This window comes from Orcinus orca, chromosome 7, assembly GCF_937001465.1.
Source record: "Orcinus orca chromosome 7, mOrcOrc1.1, whole genome shotgun sequence".
Classification (NCBI taxonomy): Eukaryota; Metazoa; Chordata; class Mammalia; order Artiodactyla; family Delphinidae; genus Orcinus; species Orcinus orca.
The window spans coordinates 113,104,605-113,126,632 of NC_064565.1; the positions used below are offsets into that span (position 1 = coordinate 113,104,605).

The 22,028-nt window shown below is 43.7% G+C and overlaps 1 protein-coding gene across 9 annotated transcripts in view; it reads left to right on the forward strand.

The window, feature by feature from the left end:
- Positions 1-22,028, forward strand: part of DIS3L2 (DIS3 like 3'-5' exoribonuclease 2) — a 378,320-nt gene that overhangs the window by 230,214 nt on the left and 126,078 nt on the right. For 8 of the 9 annotated variants that reach the window (XM_004262593.4, XM_033425292.2, XM_033425295.2 and 5 more), the window contains one exon: positions 2,356-2,435. In XM_004262593.4, the coding sequence (XP_004262641.1) occupies positions 2,356-2,435 (80 nt within the window). Of the gene's footprint in view, positions 1-2,355; positions 2,436-22,028 lie in introns of those variants that run through there. The other variant, XR_004482498.2, reaches the window with a different exon arrangement.

Below are 22,028 nucleotides of genomic sequence, written 5' to 3' on the forward strand. Positions count from 1 at the left end.
TTTTCCTCTGGCACTCTTGTGTAATTACAGTTTCTTTTACATAGTGAAACAAATTATTTCTTTATCTCCTGAGACCTCGGCATTTATGTTCCCCACACTGTATGTGCCTATTCTTGAGATGTTTAGTGAGAAGAGTGGATCTTCTGGTGAAGCACCCTTCCTGGGACTGTGCTCTAAGTGCTCTTGTCCCTCCACCTGAGTGGCACCCACCTTTCCCTGTCCCCTTTTCTTGGTGTACCAGTGAGTATATAGTTTTACCAGATTCATCATTTTAAAGCTATTAACTGTATTAAGCAATAGGAGTCTATAAGATTGTTGAATATCCTTATAAGCAGTATTATGTATCTGATTATTTTTTGATTGGAGGAGATTTTATACAGTGTTAATTTTTTCCACTTATAATACTTAATCATAGTGCGAATTTGAAAAATATGGACAAGTATAAAGGAAAAATATTAATCCATAATTCTACTACCCATCAATCAATTCTATTAACAATTTTTTTTTACTTTCCTTGATTCAGAAATCACATTTAAAATTTTTAAAAATTTAAATTAATAAACAGTAAAATTGACCTTTATTTGTTGTACAGTTCTTTGAATGTTGACACATGTAGGTTCATGTAGCCACCACCACAATCAAGATACAGAAAAGCTCCATTCCCTCCGAACAAGCACCCCTTTTTCATCCCACCTTCCCCAAGCCCTGAAAATCACTTATGTCTCTGTTACATAATTTTGTCTTTTTGAGAATGTCATATAAATGGAATCATAGACTATATAAGCTTGTGAGAGTGGCTTCCTTGACATAATACCTTTGAGATTCATCCAAGTTGTTGCATGTATAGTAGTTTGTTCCTTTTTGTTGCTCAGTGGTATTCCATGGTGTAGATGTACCATAGTTTAGTTATCCATTTATCCACTCACCATTTAAGAGTCTTTTTTAAAAAAACATCTTGACATTTCTGAAATCCTGAAGTACTTTAAAATCAATGTATATATTTAACGTGCTCGGGGTTTTTGTTTCCCCAAAAAGCTATTATTGAATTGATAGTGTGTCCTAGAATTAATACGGTCTTAGAATCAAGGTATTATGGTGGTGAGATGATCAGTGTGGAGGATCAGAGAGGGCTGGTGAAGGGTTATCAGGAATAAGGGAACTGAACAGCAAGGGGACAGGTAAAGGAAGGCCTCGAGAGGTTTGCAGCCTGGCGCCCAGAGCTGCTTGGCAGCCTGTGAGGGTTTTGGGGAAGTTTTGAGCAGAAGAGCAACATAGGAAATAAGACTTTAAGAACAAAGCCAACTAATTGTGGTGACTGCCAGGATGTCCACCATCATGAGTGTTGATGAGGCGGGAGGGGACCGGGGAATGGCAGCAGTGGAGCTGATAGTACTGGAGGGAGTGGAGGAAGAACTTGAGGAGAGTGCAGTGGGGGCAGGGAGTGCTGACTAGAGAGCCTGTGTGTGGGGAAGGGAGGGTGGTTCCTGCTAAACACCCTGACTTCCAGGCCAGTGCCCCGGAAGACGGGGCAGGAGGTGTGGAGAACTTAGGACCGACTGCCCAAATCTTAGATATTTATATGGTGTGAATGGGTAGGTTGGGTGGGTCATGTTATTTGGGAAATTCTAAAGCAAAATGAGAACGTCCAGGGGCTTCACAGGTTAAGAATGAGGTGTGCCTAGGGATACTGTGTGGAGATAAAGAGGCATAGGGTGTACTCAGTTATGTGAGCCTGGATGAAGTATATGATTATTTCATGGAAATAAACTGTGATTAGGGCCATTTCCAAGTAGAACTGCATCATGGCTAACTGTATGGGCCCAAAGTTTTCTGCAGAACCTATTCTTGAGTCCCATCCCCCTGTGTCACAAGCCAGACGGTTTATTCTTTGGCACAAGATAGAAGGAGCAGTAAATCATCCTCATATGATCCTTGAAGGACAGGTTCCCATCAGCCACTGAGGAAGAGGGAGGCAAAAGAAAGAACTGACTGTTGGAGAGTAATTTGCCAAAGGGGTTTGCCCCTCTTGTCAGGAAACTTCTTGGGAAGCCCCATTCATGGAAGCCGCCTCACTTCCACCCGCTCACACCTGTTCTAACTCAGAATCAAGGAGAAGTAGGGGCCAGTCAGCAGAGAGAAAGAGAAAGACACTCAGAGACAGTACGGAGCCTTGTTATCTTCCCCCAGTTTGCATTTTATTAAAGACCCCCTGTTAGAGAGACAAGAGGGAAGTTACTCCCCACTTTGTCTACCGTTTATACACTTGCAAAAGAACCGTTCTTTAAAGCTGTACTACAGTGGGGTAAAGTTTCTGTTATTTGTGGCCTCGCTAATTATGTCTTCAATCTTCCCTAGAAAAGACTGTGTCTTCACCATCGACCCATCAACTGCCCGAGACCTCGATGACGCCCTCTCCTGCAAGCCCGTCGCTGACGGTAGGATGGAATCTTCTCTCCCTCTCTAGGTGGCAGGCAGTGGGCACCCCTGTGTGGCCAGCCTGGCTGCCCGGGTACTCCCTGAACTTGCCGTAGGCCCCTGAGCCTACACAGCATGTGACCTAGAGATTGTGCTCCTGCCCGACTTCAGTGAGCGTGAGAATAAGAAACGTCCTCTTTCTAGGACCCTTCTCGGGCCTCAGGAGGGACAGCAGTGAGGGCAGAAGAACTAATTTCAGGCCCGGCCCTGCAGGAGGCTCCAGTGAGGGCATAGTGTGTTAAAGAAGGCCCCTAAGCTCTGCCTCGGAGAAGCACAGAGTTTTTTTACCTGAATTGAACGACACACTGGGGTGATTCAAGGGGTGCTGTCCAAAGACGTGCTCAGCAGAGGCGGCAGGAACGCCTCCCCTGAGGAGGTCCCTCAGGAACACCTCCCCTGAGGAAGGCCTGAGCTGGAGAAGCTTGCTCTGCCCCTCGTAGGTCTTCATCTGTCCAGCAAATTGCGGAAGGCAGCTCTTAGAGGCTCCTGAAACATTCTTCTGGGATGGAGCCAGGAAGGAAAAAGTGGGATTTGATGCCACTGGTCTTTGAAAACTATCATAGGGGGAGGGGGAGATGTGAGAGGTGTGAGAAGAGCAAACCCTAGCCATGCCCTTCCTGATGCCCCTCCAGATGAGCTGCTTCCTGCCCCCTCGCCAGGGTGGGGTCTGGTGACTGCTGTGGCTTTAGTTATTCTCCGATATGGCTTTGGCACTAACGTGGCCTTTGATGGCTTGCCCATGATGGTATGCAATCTTGCGGCTTCAGTCTCCTGCACAGTGTCGGTGGCCCAGTGGCCTGGTCTTGGCAAACACTGCAGAAATGTTCACATATTCCATTAATGCAAAACTTCATGGGCTCAGCGTGTTGTCTCTTCTCCATAAAAGACAGTGAGGCTCAGTAGATACAAAGCTGAGAGACAGAAAACAATACTGCCCAGAAATGCTTTCATCTTCTTTTAGTGAGTCTTCCTTGAAACTGTGGGCAATGGTGCTCAGTGTTTTCAACTAAAGAAAATTGAAAGGAAGATAAAGCATAAAGAAAGAAAAGTTCCCATGGAAATTTCAGAGGAATTATATATTTTTTAAATCTAAACTTTAAGCAGCCTACTTAAAAAAGCAAACACTACGTTGGTTTCTTATATCCTGAGCAATCTTTGCTGCATGGAAAGGCTTGGGCATATCACTCTCACATCCACTTCTCTGAGTCCCAGTTGAAAAGTGCCCCCCCACCCCCGGCAGAAAGCCAGGTGACACTGGACCTCGCTTCCTGTATTTCCTTTCTCTCCAGCTTCATAGCCCTGCTCTGTTTGTAGCCTAATGCTTGGAAACAGTTGCTTCATTTATTTTGGCCACGTCTATAGTCGTTAATGGTGGAAGGGTAGGCCTAATCCCTGTTACCCCATCTCAGCCGGCTCACATGATATCCCCCTTGCAGGGGCACCAGGGAACAGGCACGTGTCTTGCCCCACTCACCCCGCACGCTACGTGTCGTGTCTAGGGTACCAGGTTACCAGCAGAGGCTTCGTGTAGGGAAAAGGTGGAGCAGGAAGGATTGACTGGGGACAAGTTGTACATGTTTATAAATTTCCAACCGAAGAATATGCTTTGTCAGACAGTGGAAAACCAATTGTTTTCAATGTGCTGTTCAGGGAGAGCATTCATAATGAGGGAAATCATTTAGCAGTGCAAGATGAAGGAAAAGGAGAGGAAGTAGAGGCAGAGAAATGAGTCAGAGAAACATTATAATTGTTTAGAGATGTAAGTAGAAGAAACTGAACTAGAGGTGGTGGCATTATTATTCATGGGGGTGGGGAGGACAGCTGTGAAAAAGGGGTAATGACAGAAAAGAATCAGTGGAAATGGATTTGGAGTTGAGGGAGGGGAATCCAAGACGGGGCAAAAGTTTCAACCTGGATGGCGAGGAGATGGAATCGACAAGTTAGAAATGGGGAAATCAGGAGGACCAGCTGGTTTCGGAGAGAGCATGTCTGCATGGAGCTGTCTGTCTGATGATGTGTGTTTATATAAGCTGCTGCAGATGCTCTGCAGAGGAGGCTAAATGCGTGCAGTCCATCTAATTGTATACAGAGAGCCATGAAGAAGAGTAGATAACTCAGCAAAATGCAGTGATTTTATTAGGATGACGGGTTCATAAGGGATTTTTCTCTTTTCCCTAGTTTCCAAATTTTTATAATGTGGTAATAATAGCTTCATAATGAAAAAATTTTGTAATAAAAAAAAATTATGAGGTGCCAGAAATCACAGGCTGCCCAGTAGCCGCCGCACCAGGTGATCAGATACCTCCCGTCTGCTTAGTTATTCTTGCATTCCAGGGGAGTAATTAACATCTGGTCATTTGGCAGGGCAGCAGAAAAGGGACCCGGCAGAGCAGTCAGCGAGGAGTTGGGCAGTCGAGCGTTTTTACGGTGGCACTTCTACAGTTGGCCTTTGTGACAGCTGTTTCCGCCAAGGCCATTTACCCAGGGAGAGGAAAAGTGAAAGTCAGTTCCAGTTTGGATTGGGGTGAGGCTGGCTGAGTTCAGGCTCTGGTAGTTACCAGTTCATGTCAGTTCTTGCTTAGAGGAAAAAAAGTTTAATGTTTCAAAAAGCAAATAATGTTTTCTGGGCATATTTACATCATCTATAACCATTTTTATTTAAAGAAAATATAAAGGTTAAACTTTCCTTTGGTCCCATTGAAATCATCTGAATGACTCTTCTGTGAAGATGAAACGCACAGACAGAAGTAACTTATTTAGTCCTTACTCTGTCTTTCTGTCGAGTTCAGATGAACCCCCAGGACTTGTTACCAGTATCTCCTCTAGGTGCGAGATTTAGACATTACGGTCTGTAGGTGAATTCTGCAGAAACACAGTGACACCTACTCCCCAGTAGGTCATGTTTAGGTTGGAAGGCTGAGGAGGGGGTGCCCTCTACCCTTGAGGAATCTCAGCTTTGGAAGAGATTCTACCAGTCATCTAGCCCGGTAATTTTTCACCTCTTACAGCCTATAAACACACTTGAGGGCAACATTCCCGTAAGCATTAACCAGCCCGCTAACTTTAACATGGAGTCTTTCACTTTAGCTTAAGGAGATATTTAATAATGTAAGTAAGACTGGTTATAATGATAACCCAGAACCTAAAGACAGTAAATCACACACTCCAGTGTTTGATTACTGTAACAGACCTTTGCAACACACCTCACAGTTGACCTCACCGCTCAAGTGTGGGAGTGCCACAGTTGTCACATCACCCTCTGGTTTTCAAATTACCTCTACAGTATCTACTTACTGAATATCCAGGTTGCACTTTAACTCTCTACCGTACAGGCAGCCCATTTGGCCTTAAGATTGCGTGACTATCAGGAAATCCTTCCCTGTAATGATCTGAAATACCACTGTCTTCCTGTAATTTTCCACTCGTTGGTCCCATGCATGCCCCTTGGGAGCCTATAGAATAAGTCTCGTCTCTCCTGTGACAACTCCTCAGATACTAGATAATGGCTGTCACGTATATCTGAATTACAGCTCCCCAGTTAAGCATGCTGTATATTTTTCTATGTCCTATAGCATATTAAATTGGAGCCCGTTTCCCATGTCACGGTGTTACTTCTGCCTTTATGAGCTCTGAGGTAAATGGCTGCCTGTATCCAGACTTCTCCTCCCTGGCTGCCAGGCCACGGTGACTCTCTCCCAGCCACTTCCAGCCACCTGTTCTGTTCAATTAAACCTGCATTATTGCTTTGCTCTAGTCTCTGAGAGAGGAAATTATCAGTCAGACAAGTCAGGACCTTTATTCAGCTTTTAGTTGATTCAGGCTCCCAACAGATCCTACAGGAAATTGATGTTCCCTGCTTCTCTGGCGTCTTGTTTCTCTAATGTTTTGTTCTGTAATGAGTGCTCTGCCATTGAACATGGCAGGGTTATCCTAGCCAGACCTTAGAAATGAAGGATTGGAGAAAGGGGGAGTGGGGACTGACTGCTAATGGGTTTGGCGTTTCTTTGGGGGGTGATGAAAATGTTCTGAAATTACTAGCTCAGAGTTATACAGCTCTGTGAGTATACTGAAAACCACTAGGGGGAAATGAGTGAATGGATGAATGAATTAAGAATAAATAAACAAATCCATTCATCCTTGAGGCTTTTTGGAAATTGGAATTTACACCTTAACGATAACTTAGCGGAAGTCCTGATGGATTGCCTGGGCTGGATACCCAGAGGTGTATCCCTCTTACCCGTCTCTCCTCCTTGCTGCCTTCACCTCTGAACCACTAAAATCCCACCCAAGGAGCGCACCCCTGTGCTCAGCCACCTGCTCGTCTTTCCCACCCCCACAGAGGGCAGCCATCTGACTCAAAGAAAGAGGGATGTGTCCTACTGTCCAGGTATGAGAAAGTGCTCAGGTCATCATCCAGCCTGAGGGACCTCGGGAATGCACACTACCTGCCCTGCTGTAGGGGGCGCCAGACTTCCTGCTGGTTTGCCTCTTGTCTGGCTTTCCCTTTCCCTTCCCTGAGGAGGATGGACTAGGTAGCTCTGTTCCTGGGAGCCCTTCTCACTTAGGAAATAGGAACAAGAGACTAGGAGAAAGTCTGTACGAATTTCACAGAAGTCCTAAACTCTGGACTTCCCCGTGTGGTTATATGTGTCACCTGCTGAGAGTGCCTGGAGGCAGTGAGGAAGTAGGAGCTGGAAAGACTGTGCTCCCCTGGCTTAGGCTGGAGAGCCTGAGCAATAGAATGGATGGTAGTGATTTTAATGAGCAAAGAGCAGAGACGAAGGCTCTGGATCTGCTACTGGGAAGGAAGAGAGCATGGGTGGGCGTCCTGGAGCTTACGAGTACAGGGTTCCAGCACATCGCAGCAGCCAGGCCACACCCTCTTCCTGGGCTCTGTTCTCACCTCTGGGAAGATCTTACCCCACCAGGCATTCACCGCAGCCCCTTTATGTTTCCCTTTGGTTTGGCTTCCTCCTCTCACAAACTTAAGTCTCCATCCTGTAAGGCCTTCCTCAGCCCCCTACAGCCTCAGGAGTGTTCACACCTTCCTTTGTCCATCAGGACACCTTGAAGAGCCGTCTACTTGCTGCGGCTCCTTTCCTGCTTCCCATTTATTTCTTACTCCCTCTGCTATGTGGCTTCAGAAAGTTCAGTGACGCAGGTTGTCACTGACTTCAATTCAGCAAACATGTGTGCAGTGTTTGGCTTTTCATCTACTCTTCTTTGGACTTAGGGGCTGTACTTCCTCTTTTTTTTTTTTTTTTTTTTTGCTGGTACGCGGGCCTCTCACTGTTGTGGCCTCTCCCGTTGCAGAGCACAGGCTCCGGACGCGCAGGCTCAGCGGCCATGGCTCACGGGCCCAGCCGCTCTGCGGCATGTGGGATCTTCCCGGACCGGGGCACGAACCCTCGTCCCCCTGCATCGGCAGGCGGACTCTCAACCACTGCGCCACCAGCGAAGCCCCTCTACTTGCTCTTGGTTGTAGTTTTTGGACTACTTTTCTCTAGTTGCCTTCTTTAACTCTTCTTCTCTGCTCCCTCGCTTCATGGGAGTCTCCAGTCCCCTTGCTTCCGTGCTCTTCAGCCTTTGTGCTCTGTTCCCTTTGCCTGCATTGCTCTTTCCCTGGAGAGCCGTGTGGCTGAGTGGAGATCAGGTGGGTCGCTCTCTCAGTAAGGCCTTCCCTAGTCACTCTGCCTCTAATTTCTTCCCCTCCCACCCACTCTCCACCATCCTTGCTTTACTTTTTTCCTCATCACTCATCACCCACTGACGTGCTGTTGACTATCTTGTTTCTTATCTATCCTCCCACCGTACACCCCCTGGCAGTGTGAGGCTCAGAGCAGGTGCTCAGTGAGTCTCTGGTGGTATTCACAGGCTGCCGAGAGGAGAGGGGGTTCCCAGGCAGAAGGAAGAGTGTGTGCAAAGTCCCAGGACGCCAGATACATGGTATTTTGGAGGGAACCACACAGAACTTGAAATATCTGGACCGTGAGGTTCAAGTGGGGTGGTAATCGTAGATAAAGCAGGGAGGAGCTCATGAATTCTTTTGTAGGCCCTGCTAGAAAGTTTAGACTTCATGGAGAGCGGGTGTGGGGGCACGGACTGCAGTATTTAAACCTCAGCTTGAAGAATAAACAGGGGTGAGCCACACAGTGGGGAGGAAGAACGTTTTAAGCTAAGGGAACAGAGTGTGTGTTGGCCCTGTGGTACAAAGACTCCGGCACCAAAAGGAACCGGAAGTCAGCGTGGCTGCACCGTGACGGGGTGGGAGGAGCCTGTGCCGTAAGACCGGAAAGGGGCACGCAGGCTCCCTTTCGGAGTGGGAGTCTTATCTTGAGTGTAATGGGAAGCAAAGAGCTTTAAGCAGGAGAGAGTCAGGATCCAACTTGCAGGTGGGAGAGATCTGTGTGGCGGCAGTGAGGAGTCTGGACTGAGCGCGGTGTTAAGATGGTCTGAGTTCTGAGAGGCAGCAATTGCCCCAACCAAGGCAGAGGCCGAGGAGCCAGAACTGGAGGGAGGCAAGAGCCAGGACAGGAAATCGGGGCAGCACTTGGGGTCCGGGCCGCTGCAGGAGCCTCTTAACTGCTCTCTCGTGTCGGCCTTTTCTTCCCACGGATCGAAGCCAAGGCAGTCCTTGTAAAATGTAGATCTGTTCCCCACTCCAGTCCCTCCAAGACTTCTCGTCCTGCTGAGGATAAACACCCAAGTCCTTCCTGGGATGTACTGCTGTCTCGTTTGTTTGTTTGTTTGTTTTTTCTAATCTTCCTACTGCGGTCTCTAACTGCCTCTCCAACCTTGTTACCCACAGTCCCTGTCTCACCCGCCCTCCTCCAGCCAACATGGCCGTGGTGTTGTCCTCCAGACATGCCAGGCAGCTCCTGTCTCAACACTTTTGTACTTTCTCTTCCCTCTGTCCGGATCCCCCTTCTCCCAGATCCCTCACTACTCTGAGTTCTACTCAGATGTCATCTCAAGGAGGCCCTTCCTGACCACCCTATTGCCACAGTCTTCTCCCCACCCCACCACCCCCTGCTTCTCGATTCCCTTTAAGGTACTCTTGTGGGTCTGTCCTCCTGGATGGTAAGCTTTACGAGAGAAGGGATGTCCTTTTGTTCACTGTTGAACCCTCAGTGCCCAGCACACTGTGTGTTACATAGTTGACACACCTGGAAATGTTTGTTGAATGAGTGAATAAGTTTGTAAACTTTTGATATTGGCAGTAGGAGAAGAATCTAGAATCTCATCTAAGTTTCTGGCTTGGGCAGTAGGCAGAACATAATGGCATTCAATAGGAAATATTGAGGAGAGCTGGTTTTGGGGGGAAGGTGGTGCGTTCAGAGATAAGCACATGTTGGGTTTGCAGTCCCTGAGAATCATCCAGGTAGAAATACGAAGGGGACAAGTCAAAGGAGTTAGGGCTGGAAGTGGAGATTTGGGAGTTATCAATACATGGGCCTGGGAGAGGTGGCCCAGGAGAAGTCACAGACTGAGAAGAGGACCCCGCTGGGCCCCTGGGAAGATGTGGAAAATAACCGAGAGGTGAGGCCAGGGAGCCTGGAGGCGAAGGAAAGAGAGGGGAGAGGGGGCAGGCAGAGCAGGCTAAATGCAGAAAAGCCACAAAGGCTGTAGGAGAATCAGGTAAGAGAGAACTGGGAAGTCTTTGGGTTTGGCAACCGGGAGATCATTGACGACCTTGAGAGACTAGTGTCAGTGGCTTTGAGGAGGGGAAGCCAGACTGCAGGTGGTGGAGAAGGGAGTGGAAAACAGGAATGGAGGTGGCTTTCCATAAGAAGCTTGGCTGTGAAACCTATGAGTGGCAGGGAGGACAGGACAGCTTGGAGAAGGAGAAGTTGAAAATATAGGAGTGAGAGGAGCTGACGATTTTGCAAGGTCTTGAAGAAGAAGGTGGGAGTGAATTCAGAGTATAAGTGGAAAGTGAGGCCAAGACATGGAGGGTAAACACCTCTTCCCTTGAGGCAGAGAAGCAAGACGTAGGGAATGGGCCGCTGCTGAGTATTAACCCTGGATAATACCCACTTCAGCTGTGAGAGGAAGCAGCCCTCCTGCTGAGGGCAGAGGGGGAAGGGGCTGTGTACGGGGAGCAGGGGATAGTGAAAGGGCTTGGATGGGGGAGCTGACCAGAAACCGATCATACAAGGCCTTCCCAAACACTGTTGATGTGTGCTGAGTTGGAATACTACCAAGCCTGGGTGATTTTCTTTAGCCTTCTAGGTGTGGGAGCAGAAGTTGCAATGATACAGATTTGGGGGTTTGCTGAGAGGGAGAATATGGTGGGCACCAGGACAAGGATGCTGGGACCTTGCTTCCCCTCTCAACCTGTTTCTTCTCCGTCCCCTACTTTTATAAAGACATCATCACCTACCACCTAGTCAACCAAAGTTTTTTTTAAAAAAGGGAATCCTGGAGCTTCCCTGGTGGCGCAGTGGTTGAGAGTCCGCCTGCCGATGCAGGGGACACAGGTTCGTACCCCGGTCCGGGAAGATCCCGCATGCCGCGGAGCGGCTGGGCCCGTGAGCTATGGCCGCTGAGCCTGCGCGTCCGGAGCCTGTGTTCCACAACGGGAGAGGCCACAACAGTGAGAGGCCCGCGTACTGCAAAAAAAAAGGGAATCCTGGAATCACATTTGATTCCTCTTCCTCTCAGCACTGTTGTCATGGCCTTGTCAGTAATCTCCCCTCCCCTGCTGTGCGCCCTCTACCTTGCTACCCAGTTAGTTTTCTTTTTTTGTGTGTGGTACGTGGGCCTCTCACCGTTGTGGCCTCTCCCGTTGCGGAGCACAGGCTCCGGACGCGCAGGCTCAGCGGGCATGGCTCACGGGTCCAGCCGCTCCGCGGCATGTGGGATCCTCCCGGACCGGGACACGAACTCTTGTCCCCTGCATCGACAGGCAGACTCTCAACCACTGCGCCACCAGGGAAGCCCAGTTTTCTTTTATGTACACACGAAGACCAGATCATGTCACTTTTCTGCTTGAAAATCTTCTCGTACCTACAGAATGGTCCACATTTCTTAGCAGAGCTTTGTTATCAAAGTCCTTTAAGATTAGTTCCCCAGCCCCCTCTTCCACCTTCCCCACCTCCCAATGCCACTTCGACCAACACACAGACACACACAGACACACACACACACACACACACACACGCGCGCGCCGCACACGTCCCTAATGGTGTCTGGCCACTCTAGGCTTTGCATATCCACTTCACTCTACCCTGCCTCCCAGCCTCTGCCTGCCCTTTGCCCTTCAGTTAGAATGCCTGGCCTCCCTTCCTACTTCTGTGTCAGAATTTCGTTCAACAGCAAGATGAAACCTCTGCGGAGCTTTCCTTTCCTCTTGGCAGAATGAACCGTTCCTATCCTCTCAGCATATTTTCTTCATGTGTCTAATGCAGCAGTAAATATCATTGCTTGTGGATTTAATTCACCTTTTTGCTTGTTTCCTAAAAGCAGGGCAGTCCTTGGACATCTCTATATCCTGAGTGTCATGCATGGTACCCTGCATTTGAAAATCGCTTGATCTAATCGGTCTAACCAGGCATCTTGTTACAAACTTTTAGCGTTTCACTCCTTTTTCTGTTTCTTACCTTGCCCTTTTTATTTCCACCGTGCTTCGACCCTTAAGTTTGTGGGTTGTTTATGGGCTTTTATGCTGACCTGTAAGCTTACACCGCATGCCCTCCTACAATGTCTACTTCTTTAGAATTAGGTGTACCTTTCCCTCATCACAATCATGGTCTTCAGTCCATCTCCTCATGTCTCAGTGATACTGTAAGATAACTGAATTATATATTATGATCATGACATCTGGTCGTGCAGCTCTGTGAGTTGACATATCTGAGGCTCACTTCTTCCCCATTATTTTCTTTCATGAGTCTCTTCTATAGCCTGCAGTACTCTTCTCACTGCATACCTACAGGCTTCCACAGCAAGTTGTTTATTGGTTTTATTTGTCATTTTTATTGTCATTTTTATCCGTCTCCCTCCTGTCTGTATCCTTGCCATTTCCAAATTCAGTGAGTGCTAATTTTCTGATAAAATTTACTTATTGAATAAACCTTAACATGGTAGTGAAGGACAATAACAACAACAACAAAAAAATTTATGATGCAAAAGCCAGAACTTTTCTTCCTTTAATTATTTTGGCAAACAGGCTTGCTAGTTAAGAAAAGGCTTTTTAACAACCAAGTACATCTTCGATGGCAATACGGTCATCTGTTAGTTTGGAGAAATAGAAAAGTTGGTATTACAAAAATCCAAGTATTCCTTTGTTAGCAGATAGATCTTAATTAATAGCATGTTGAGACATCGGAAATTGAAAAAGTTTGTTTTTTATTACCCTCTGTTGGAAGTGTTTGGAGGTTAGGTTGGTATAGGGAGGTAATGCCAAGGTAATTCCAGAATGTAGAAATCAGGTGACATTTTGAGAACGGAAATCAACTTTTTCAAAAATTTCATTTAATTTTATTTTATTGAAGTATAGTTGATTTGTAATGTCATATTAGCTTTAGGTGTGCAGCACAGTGATTCAGTTATACGTGTGTGTGTGTGTGTATGTATATTCTTTTTCAGATTATTTTACCTTATAGGTTATTACAAAATATTGAGTACAGGTCCCTGTTGGTTATCTATTTTATATATAGTAGTATGTATGTGTTACTCCCAACTTCCTAATTTATCCCTCCCCCTCCTTTCCCCTTTGGTAACCATAAGTTTGTTTTCTTTGTCTGTGGGTCTATTTCTGTTTTGTAAATATGTTCATTTGTATCTTTTTTTTTTTTTTAGGTTCCACATATAAGTGATATCATATGATATTTGTCTTTCTCTGTCTGGCTTACTTCACTTAGTATGATAATCTCTCTCTAGGTCCATCCATGTTGCTGCAAATGGCATTATTTCATTTCTTTCTAATGGCTGAATAATATTCCATTGTATATATGTACTACATCTTCTTTATCTGTTCATCTGTTTGTGGATATTTAGGTTGCTTCCGTGTCTTGGCTGTTGAAAATAGTGCTGCAGTGAACACTGGGATGCATATATCTTTCTGAATTATAGTTTAAGACTGGAAATCAACTTTACATGGTTATCTGTAGAATTTCCTCTTGCCTGGAGATCTGTAAAACATCAGGTAGAATTTGCTATTTTAGTTTGTATAAGGCTGAAACAGAATGTATGGTAGTGGTTTTGATCTCTTGAGAGTCACAGTTTCTCCTCAGGAAAAAATGCACAAATGTGTATATACACTATATTTTGCATAGGGCTTACATTTCCAGTAATATCATAGAATGGATAGCCTGAAGAACTCTTCTTCAATAAAACTCTTTAAAATGATGCATCTTTTAGAAATGTATGGCTGAGCTGGCAAGAAAGGTCTTGCCAGCCCTTGGAAGCCAGGAATGAAACAAGAGCGGATAACCAAAGAAAGAGGTATGTGCCAAAGCAGCTAATGGTATCTTCTAATGTCTAGAGACCCAGAAAGTTTGCTCAGGACCTGAATTAATACTACCTGCATGGCCCATAAAATTCCAAGCCAAGTATCTAGTTTAAAGTGGCACCAAATGGACAATGTTTCTAGAAACCAGTCAGAATCATATCCTTTCCAGAAGAATTAACTCTTAACCAAAGCCTTAAAGATTTGCCAAAGATAAAAGTTCTAGTAAAAGTAAACATACAGAAAAGTTATGAAACATGCAAGGGTGCAGCTAAAGCAATACTTAGAGGAAATTTTCTAGCTTTAAGTGCTTATAATAAAAAGGGAGAAAGTTTAAAAAATTGAGCCTATAAAGATTAGCTTCACAAAATATTCAGAGATAAGGGGAAGGGAGAAGATGACTTGCTACAAGAACATAATTGTGGGTACAAGTACTGAATCAAATTATGAGCATTATCTATTATAACTGTAGCAGTAGAAGCTCCCTCTACTCACCAAAGAAACACACAAGACAAATAACCAAACTCTGTAATGCCTTTCATGCATGTCATAGTAAAACACATAATTCATTTACTTGAATAACAAAAATTCCTGTTTCCACTTTTGGCCCTGCCAAAATGTAAATCTTAAAAAGTAGAAACAAAATATCAAACATTGCTCTTAGATCTCATTTTCATTTTTATAGTATTAGAGTGCTATTAATTGTCAAATTAAGGTCTTTTTCGAAAAATCATCAATGTTTGAAAAACATTTGGCATGTTAATTCTGTTATAACCGAATTGGGAACATATAAAGATACACTTTTTAATATTCAGTTTCTGTGTTATTTTGTATTTTATATCATATATGTTATAGTGTTCATGTTCCATAAGTGTTTCAAATATCTTTTAAATAATAATAGAAATACAGTAAATAACTTCCAAAGTGGTAGAGAGCACAGGACATATAAAAAGCACATATTAAAGTACCAAAAAATAATTAATAAGCACATCAAATTTAACTCTGCAGTTAAAAAACAAAGACTGTTAGACTGGAGAAATCTAGCTATATGCTGTTTATAACCACACACTTAAAACATGAAGACGCAAAGATTAAATGTAAAAAGGTGGGAAAAGCTATACCAGTAATGTACTAAGCAAAAGAAAGCTAGTATATTTTTTATAATGTCTGACAAATAGCTTTTAAGATAGAAAACATTACTAAATGTATAGAGAGTCTCTAAATGATAATTAGAAGGATCAATTCATCAGAAAAGGTAGTGTCTAAACATATTACCAAGTGCTATAGCTTCAAAATATATATTAAAACAACAGTTGACAAAAATATGAGGAGAGATTGATCATCATCTCTATGATGATGATCATCATCATAGTGGGTTAATTAAATATGCCTTTCCCAGGAAATGATAGTTCAAACAGACCAGAAATTCAGTAAAACTACAGAAAATTTGAACAGCACGGTTAGCAAGCTAGCTCTAATAACCAATAACTAAGTATAATACCCAGAAATGAAGATTACACTGTGTTCTCAAGTGTTTCTCAAGAGAAAACATATATAAAAATTGACTTTGTATTAAAGCATTAAGCATATTTCAAAAAGTCATTGGTATCATACAGATCATGTTCTTGGGTCACAATACAGCTAAATGAGAATAAGTGCACAGACATTTTTAACTTAAGAAAAATTCAGTATGTTTAGAAATCTTAAATACCTTCTGTTACCTTCTCCCAGATTAGTGGCCAGATGAATGGCCTAAATCAGAATATACTTGATGTCATGTTTCCTTAATGCTTGAAGGTTGAGTGAGTTACCTATTTCCTCATGGCTGAGTTTACCTCTGTCATTGCCTTCCACACGAAATACCCACTTACATAGGACTTTGGGTTTCTACCCCTGCTTCTTTCCTCATACTACCCAGGAGTACCTAACTCTGAAATATGATCCATGTTGACCTACAGGCTATTCACCAGAGAGCCAAGAATGGTTGAAAGCCTTTATTACAAAGATACCATCAAAAAGGAAACCACCTTGTCTAATAAAAGAAACTCAGATTACCAGAGATTAGCAGTAGAGGAATGATTCCCGGGTGGGGAGGACAGCTGGACCACGTGGATAGTCTCCATTTGGACATCCCCTTCCTCCTTACTAACCATGACTCCCTCTGCGCACTGACCTGGGTGCCGAGAGGACTTGTCATCACTTTGGTCCAAGTATGGTGCCCATAATCCTTTGCTTAGTACCTCAAGCACAACTGAGACTAGACTTTTGAACAGGACTTTACTTAAACCTTAGAGGGTAGCAAAAGGAAGAGCAACGGAGAGTAACAAAGCATCAAGAAGTGCCCTGCTTTCCACTGCTCCCAGATCCAGGCCCACCTAGGTTCTGACCTGTCCCCACACTGAGCATCACCCGGGCGCCCACACCTCAACGTCTGCCCTTCAGAAGTCTAGACCTAAGAGCTTCTGGAAAGACACCTTGGCCTCTTTCTTTCATTTCGCACTTCCCATCTGAGGACTTGCCCCTTCCCAGAAAGAGTAACATTAGGAAGGTTCATTTCCTTTAGAGAAGCATATGCCTGTGTCTCACCCTGCAAGCCCCAGCACGAGAATTGTCTTGCCAGTGCACTACAGTGGCAGTATAATTGCTGCACACTAACAGAAGCCAGAGATCATTTGGTTATACATCTAGTAGGAGACCTAGTCTGCTCCTCTCCTGCCACATACATAGCACTGGCCCCTGAGGTGACTTAAAGCATTACATCACTTTGTGCTCTGCACCACTTCTAACCTTGCACAGGGTATTTTATTGCAAAGGACTCTTTGCAATCCTTAACTCAGGTGGGACCCCACCTTATACCCCATGCCCACACAAACTCCCTATTGACCAGGGATAGAAAGACTGAATCCTAGGCTCTTGTCACTTAGGTCATTGGGTGGGGAAATAGGCTTTACAATCCAGAGTCTTACTTTAAGCACCATGGGGAGAGCATCTCGGCCCTTTGCTATATGGACTTGCTGGAATTCCATTTCTGTCCTGCCTTGAAGGAGGGCCAAGGGGACAGATACATGTATAGAGATGTAAATCCTGTATGTTCTCCTGTTCCCCTGAGACCCTCAGGAGGCAGCCTAGCGCTTGCCTGCCCTTTTTGTACTGGACCACTCCTTTCAACCATTCTTCTCACCTTGAGTTGTCTCCCTCAGCTTTCTAGCTACTGGTCTTGCAGTTGATCTCTCGTGTCAGGCCTTCTCTAGCCTTTCGGAATTTGACTTCATCTCAGACTCAGTACCTTAATTTAAACCCCCAGATTCAGCTCCTCATATTCTCTTAGCCCATTGGTTATGCTTTTCCCCGTTTCGTTCACTTCAACAAACTGAACCCTGAAGTACCGTGTTTCAAAGGGATGGCCTTCCTAAATATCGAATACTATACTGTAAGAGGCAACTCACACTTATTCAATAATTAGGAAAATTTAATCTGTTAGCTGTTAGAAATATATGCCCACATGTAGGTTAAAAATAAGATTTATGGGAATTCCCTGGTAGTCCAGTGGTTAGGACTCGGTTCTCTCACTGCCAGGGCCCCGGGTTCGATCCCTGGTCGGGGGAGTAAGATCCTGCAAGCCATGTAGCGTGGCCAAAACAAGAAAACAAACAAAAAACAAAAAAGCAAAACAAAAAAAACTATGTGCAACATTTAATTTAATCAAAAATTAAATTGTTTTTAAAATCTGTTTCTTGTATTCTAGAAGAGAACCCCTGATAACTCTAACATAGATTTTGAAAAAGAAAAATTCCACTTCAGGGCCGTTTTCTACTTGGATACATTTCTGGGTTTTGTCTCTGACATCTTTATGATGCCCGGTGCTTCGAATACTATTCCTCCTACACTCCTCTGTAAAATCATTTCTAATCCTGGTTTTGAAACACTGATTTTTCCTCTTGCAGTCGCTTATGTCAGAGGGCATTCTGACCTCAGGCAAATACCAGGCAACCCAAGTACTTGATCTCAGACAAATCCTATTTTCATAGCCTGGCCCTTGATAATGAACCTGGGAAGAGAAATGGAGAATTCTGTAGAACCATCAGCTCATAAGGAGGTGCATGTCTTCTCCATTCATCTGGGGCATTGGTGAGTGAACAGTTTTAACTGTCCTTGTTGTATGGTCATTTTTTACTGAATCGTACCTTGACTCAAAAAATCCAAGTAACTGAATAGTCATGCGAAGCCTCTGGCATCGAAGTGGGCTTCTGGGATGCTTGCCAATGAGTTCCTGTTTTGAGGACACAGAATCGAAATGGAAAGATTAAGTGGAGACACAGCCCCACCCCTCTAAGTCTTATTCCTATGTTCCATTCAAATCTTGCTAGCCTGATTCCTGTGGGGTCTGGGCTTTGGAAATTCTCTTTTTTTCATGGATGTCTCAGTGCACCTTGTTAAACCAAATTTGGACTATGGCCTGTTCATCTGCTTCCAGCTCTGCTGGTTGGTTCCAGTTTCCTTGCTCATTAAAGCCAAGATAATCTGGCACCCACCACTCAGGCATCCTCAAGTGTCTGGCACCAAGGTAAACCTGGAAGCCAGCTAAGAAGCCTCAGTGATCCAACACACTCATTGCGTGATGAGAGGCAGTTGTGGTCCCAGAAAGAGCACTGGAATAGGAGCAGAGCTGGGTTCTTGTCTCATCTTTGCCTCTACTGCATCATGTAAGTTTGGGCATGTCTGTGATTCCTCTGAAAATCTCTTCCCCCAGCTATATATGTGTTTGGACTAGACAGTTTCTCAGGTGTCTGGCAGTTCCAAAATACTGAGTATATGAAAAGCTAAGGGAGCAAAGCTCCATTTGTGCCTATTGTTGCAAAAACACAACCTAGCTTTAAAGGTATTAGCAATAAATGCCTAAAGTTGCATATGCTCCTGATGCTTTTCCACAAAAGTAGATAGTGTGACAACAAAATAAGAAGAGCACAGCCCATATTCTGGAGGTAAGAATTAACCTCTCTAGGCCTCACATTTCCCACCCTGTAAAACAGGGATAATAACGGCTAATTTTAAATTGCCTGGAAGATTAAATGAGATAATCCTTGGTACTTAGAACTGGGCCAGACAAAAAGTAAGTGCTCACTGAAAATTATTATTAATATAAAAATGGAAAGATTAAAATTGATATGGAATTTTAGTAAGCTTATGCTGAAATGATAAATATTTAATTGCTGTTCAAAAGTCAAAGTGGGAACAGAATAGAGAATCCAGAAACAGACCCACACGTGTATGATCACCTGGTTTCCAACAAAGGTGTCACTGCAGTGTAGTAAGGAAAGGAGGGGTTTGTCACTGGTGCTGGATCAATTGAATATCCATATGGAAAAAAAACATGAACTTTGACTCCTACTTCACGCCATACATAGAAATCAGTTGCATGTGGCTCATAGTGTGAAAGGTAAAACATTAATACTTCCAGAAGTGTTAACACTTCTCTAGAACATAACATAGAAAAATAAACTCATGACCTTAGCAAAGATTTCTTAAGTGGGACACAAAAAGCATTAACCTTAAAGGAAAAGAGTGGTAAATTATATTTCATTAAATTTAAGAACTGTTCATCGAAAGACACCATTAAGATAGTGAAAAGGCAAGTCATAGAGAAAGAGAAGATATTTGTTTTATATATATATATCTCCAGCAAAAGACTCTTATTGAGAATATGTAGAGCTGAACAAGCACTTTACTAAAGAAGATAGCCAACTGCCAAAAACATATGAAAAATGCTTAATATCATTAGTCCACAGGGAAAATGGAAATTAAAACCACAGTAAGATATTGCTATGTTCCTATAAGAATAGCTAAAAATTTTTAAATTGACAATACCAAATGTAGTGGGGATATGGACCAATTAGAACTCTCATACACTGAGTAAGGGAAAAGTCAGGTACATCTACTTTGAAAAACTGTTGTACAGTATGTAGTAGAGCTGAATAGATTCATACTCCATGACCCAGCAGTTTCATTCTTAGATAAATACCCAACAGAAAGGAGTACATATGTAGAAGAATGCTCATAACAGCATTATTCATAATAGGGAAAACTAAAAACAACCCAAGTCTCTATCAACAACAAAATGGATAAATTGTGCTATACTCTTACAATGGAATACTCCACAGCAATGGTACAGAGTAAATTCAGACGCAACATGGATGAATCTCAAAAACACATTGAGCGGGCTTCCCTGGTGGCGCACTGGTTGGGAGTCTGCCTGCCGATGCAGGGGACACGGTTCGTGCCCCGGTCCGGGAAGATCCCACATGCCGCGGAGCGGCTGGGCCCGTGAGCCATGGCCGCTGAGCCTGCGCGTCCGGAGCCTGTGCTCCGCAACGGGAGAGGCCACAATAGTGAGAGGCCTGCGTACCGCAAAAAAAAAAAACACATTGAGCAAAAGAAGCCAGATACACACACACAAAATACATACTGTACTAATCCATTTATGTAAAGTGCAAAGAGAGGCAGAACTGACCTATGGTTATAGATTACAGAGGTCAGAAAAAGCAGTTACCTTTGGTGAGTATAGAGACTGAGGAGGCACAAGAGAAGCTTCTGGAATTCTGATTATGTTCTATTTCTTGAACTGGTGGGGGAGGGGGGTGTTCACTTTATAAAAATTCACTGAACTGCATGCTTAAGGTTTGTATACTTTATGTATTTTATGCCTCAATAAAAAAGTTTATTTTAAAGAGCGAAGGAGTACCCCAAAAGTGGAAACAACCCAAATGTCTATGAAATATATTCAGCCATGGAAAGAAATGAAGTACTGATGCAGGCTACAACATGAAGGAACCTGGAAAACATTATGCTAGGTGAAAGACAATCACAAAAGACTGTACACGTATCATAAGATTCCATTCAAATGAGGTGTCCAGAATAGACACATCTACACAGACAGAAAATAGATTAGTGGTTGCCTGTGGTTAGGAAGGTTGGGGAGAAATAGGGAGTGACTACAAACAGATATGGAGTTTCTCTTAGGGTGATGAAATGTTCTAAAATTGATTATGGTGTTGGTTGTGCAGCTCTGAATACACTAAAAACCATTGGATTGTACACTTTGAGTGAATTGTATATGAATGAAATCTCAAGCTGCTATGAAACCAAAAGCCAAGGGATACTGATAACTGTGGAATGATAAAAACCCCATAGGAAAAGGCTGTACCATGTGGCCCTATGGCATGATAGTTAAGAACACTGATATGGGAGTCCAACAGTGCTCTAATCCTAGCTCTGATGTTTACTGTGTGACATCGGGCAAATTGTCTAACCTCTGTGAGCCTGAATGTTTTCATCTGTAAAATATGAATATTAATAGTACATACTCCATAAAACTTATGTGAAGCTCATTCATTTAATCAAGAAATAGTTGAATATCTTCCATTTGCCAGGTCTAATCAGTGATAACTGTTGTTATAATTGGCCAGGAGGTTTTGCATCTGAAGAGTCTTTACTCCATTTTAGTGATGGAGGTGACAAGTAAATTTGAGAGTGTGTCCTGAGGACGGGACATCTTTGCCCTACTGTACCACACCAGCATCTATTGCAAAATGCAAAAGAAATGTTCATTTTAGTGCCACTAAGTTATTAGTATTGAATTATATACTGCTATTAAGAAAAGGAAGTATGTAATACATTTATAGAGGATTTCCATCCAGAAGTACTAAAACTATGAACAATTGATGATTAAAGGATTGGCATTTAGTTACCTAGAAAATTTAGCAGTTCAGGATATTTTATATGAACACTGAGTCATAACCGCAATTGATACATGGATAATTTAAAAATAGAAAGTGACCATTTGTTACAGGAGTGTGTGACAGGGTTTTTATTTCGGTGAATATGTATTGTTCCCATATATGGTCTTAAAATGGGTGTTCTGCAAAGTCACCGTATAATTCTTTTTAAATGTTACATTGAGAGTGCTCATAGCCTACAGGAGTTGAGAAAGAAGCAATTATAAGTTAGTCAAGTACCTGGCACTAAGGGGCAGGCACATCCCATAAAGTAAGGGTTAAGAGCTTAGTTTTGGGAGTCTGACCTGCCTGGGCCTCAGTTTCCTCATCTG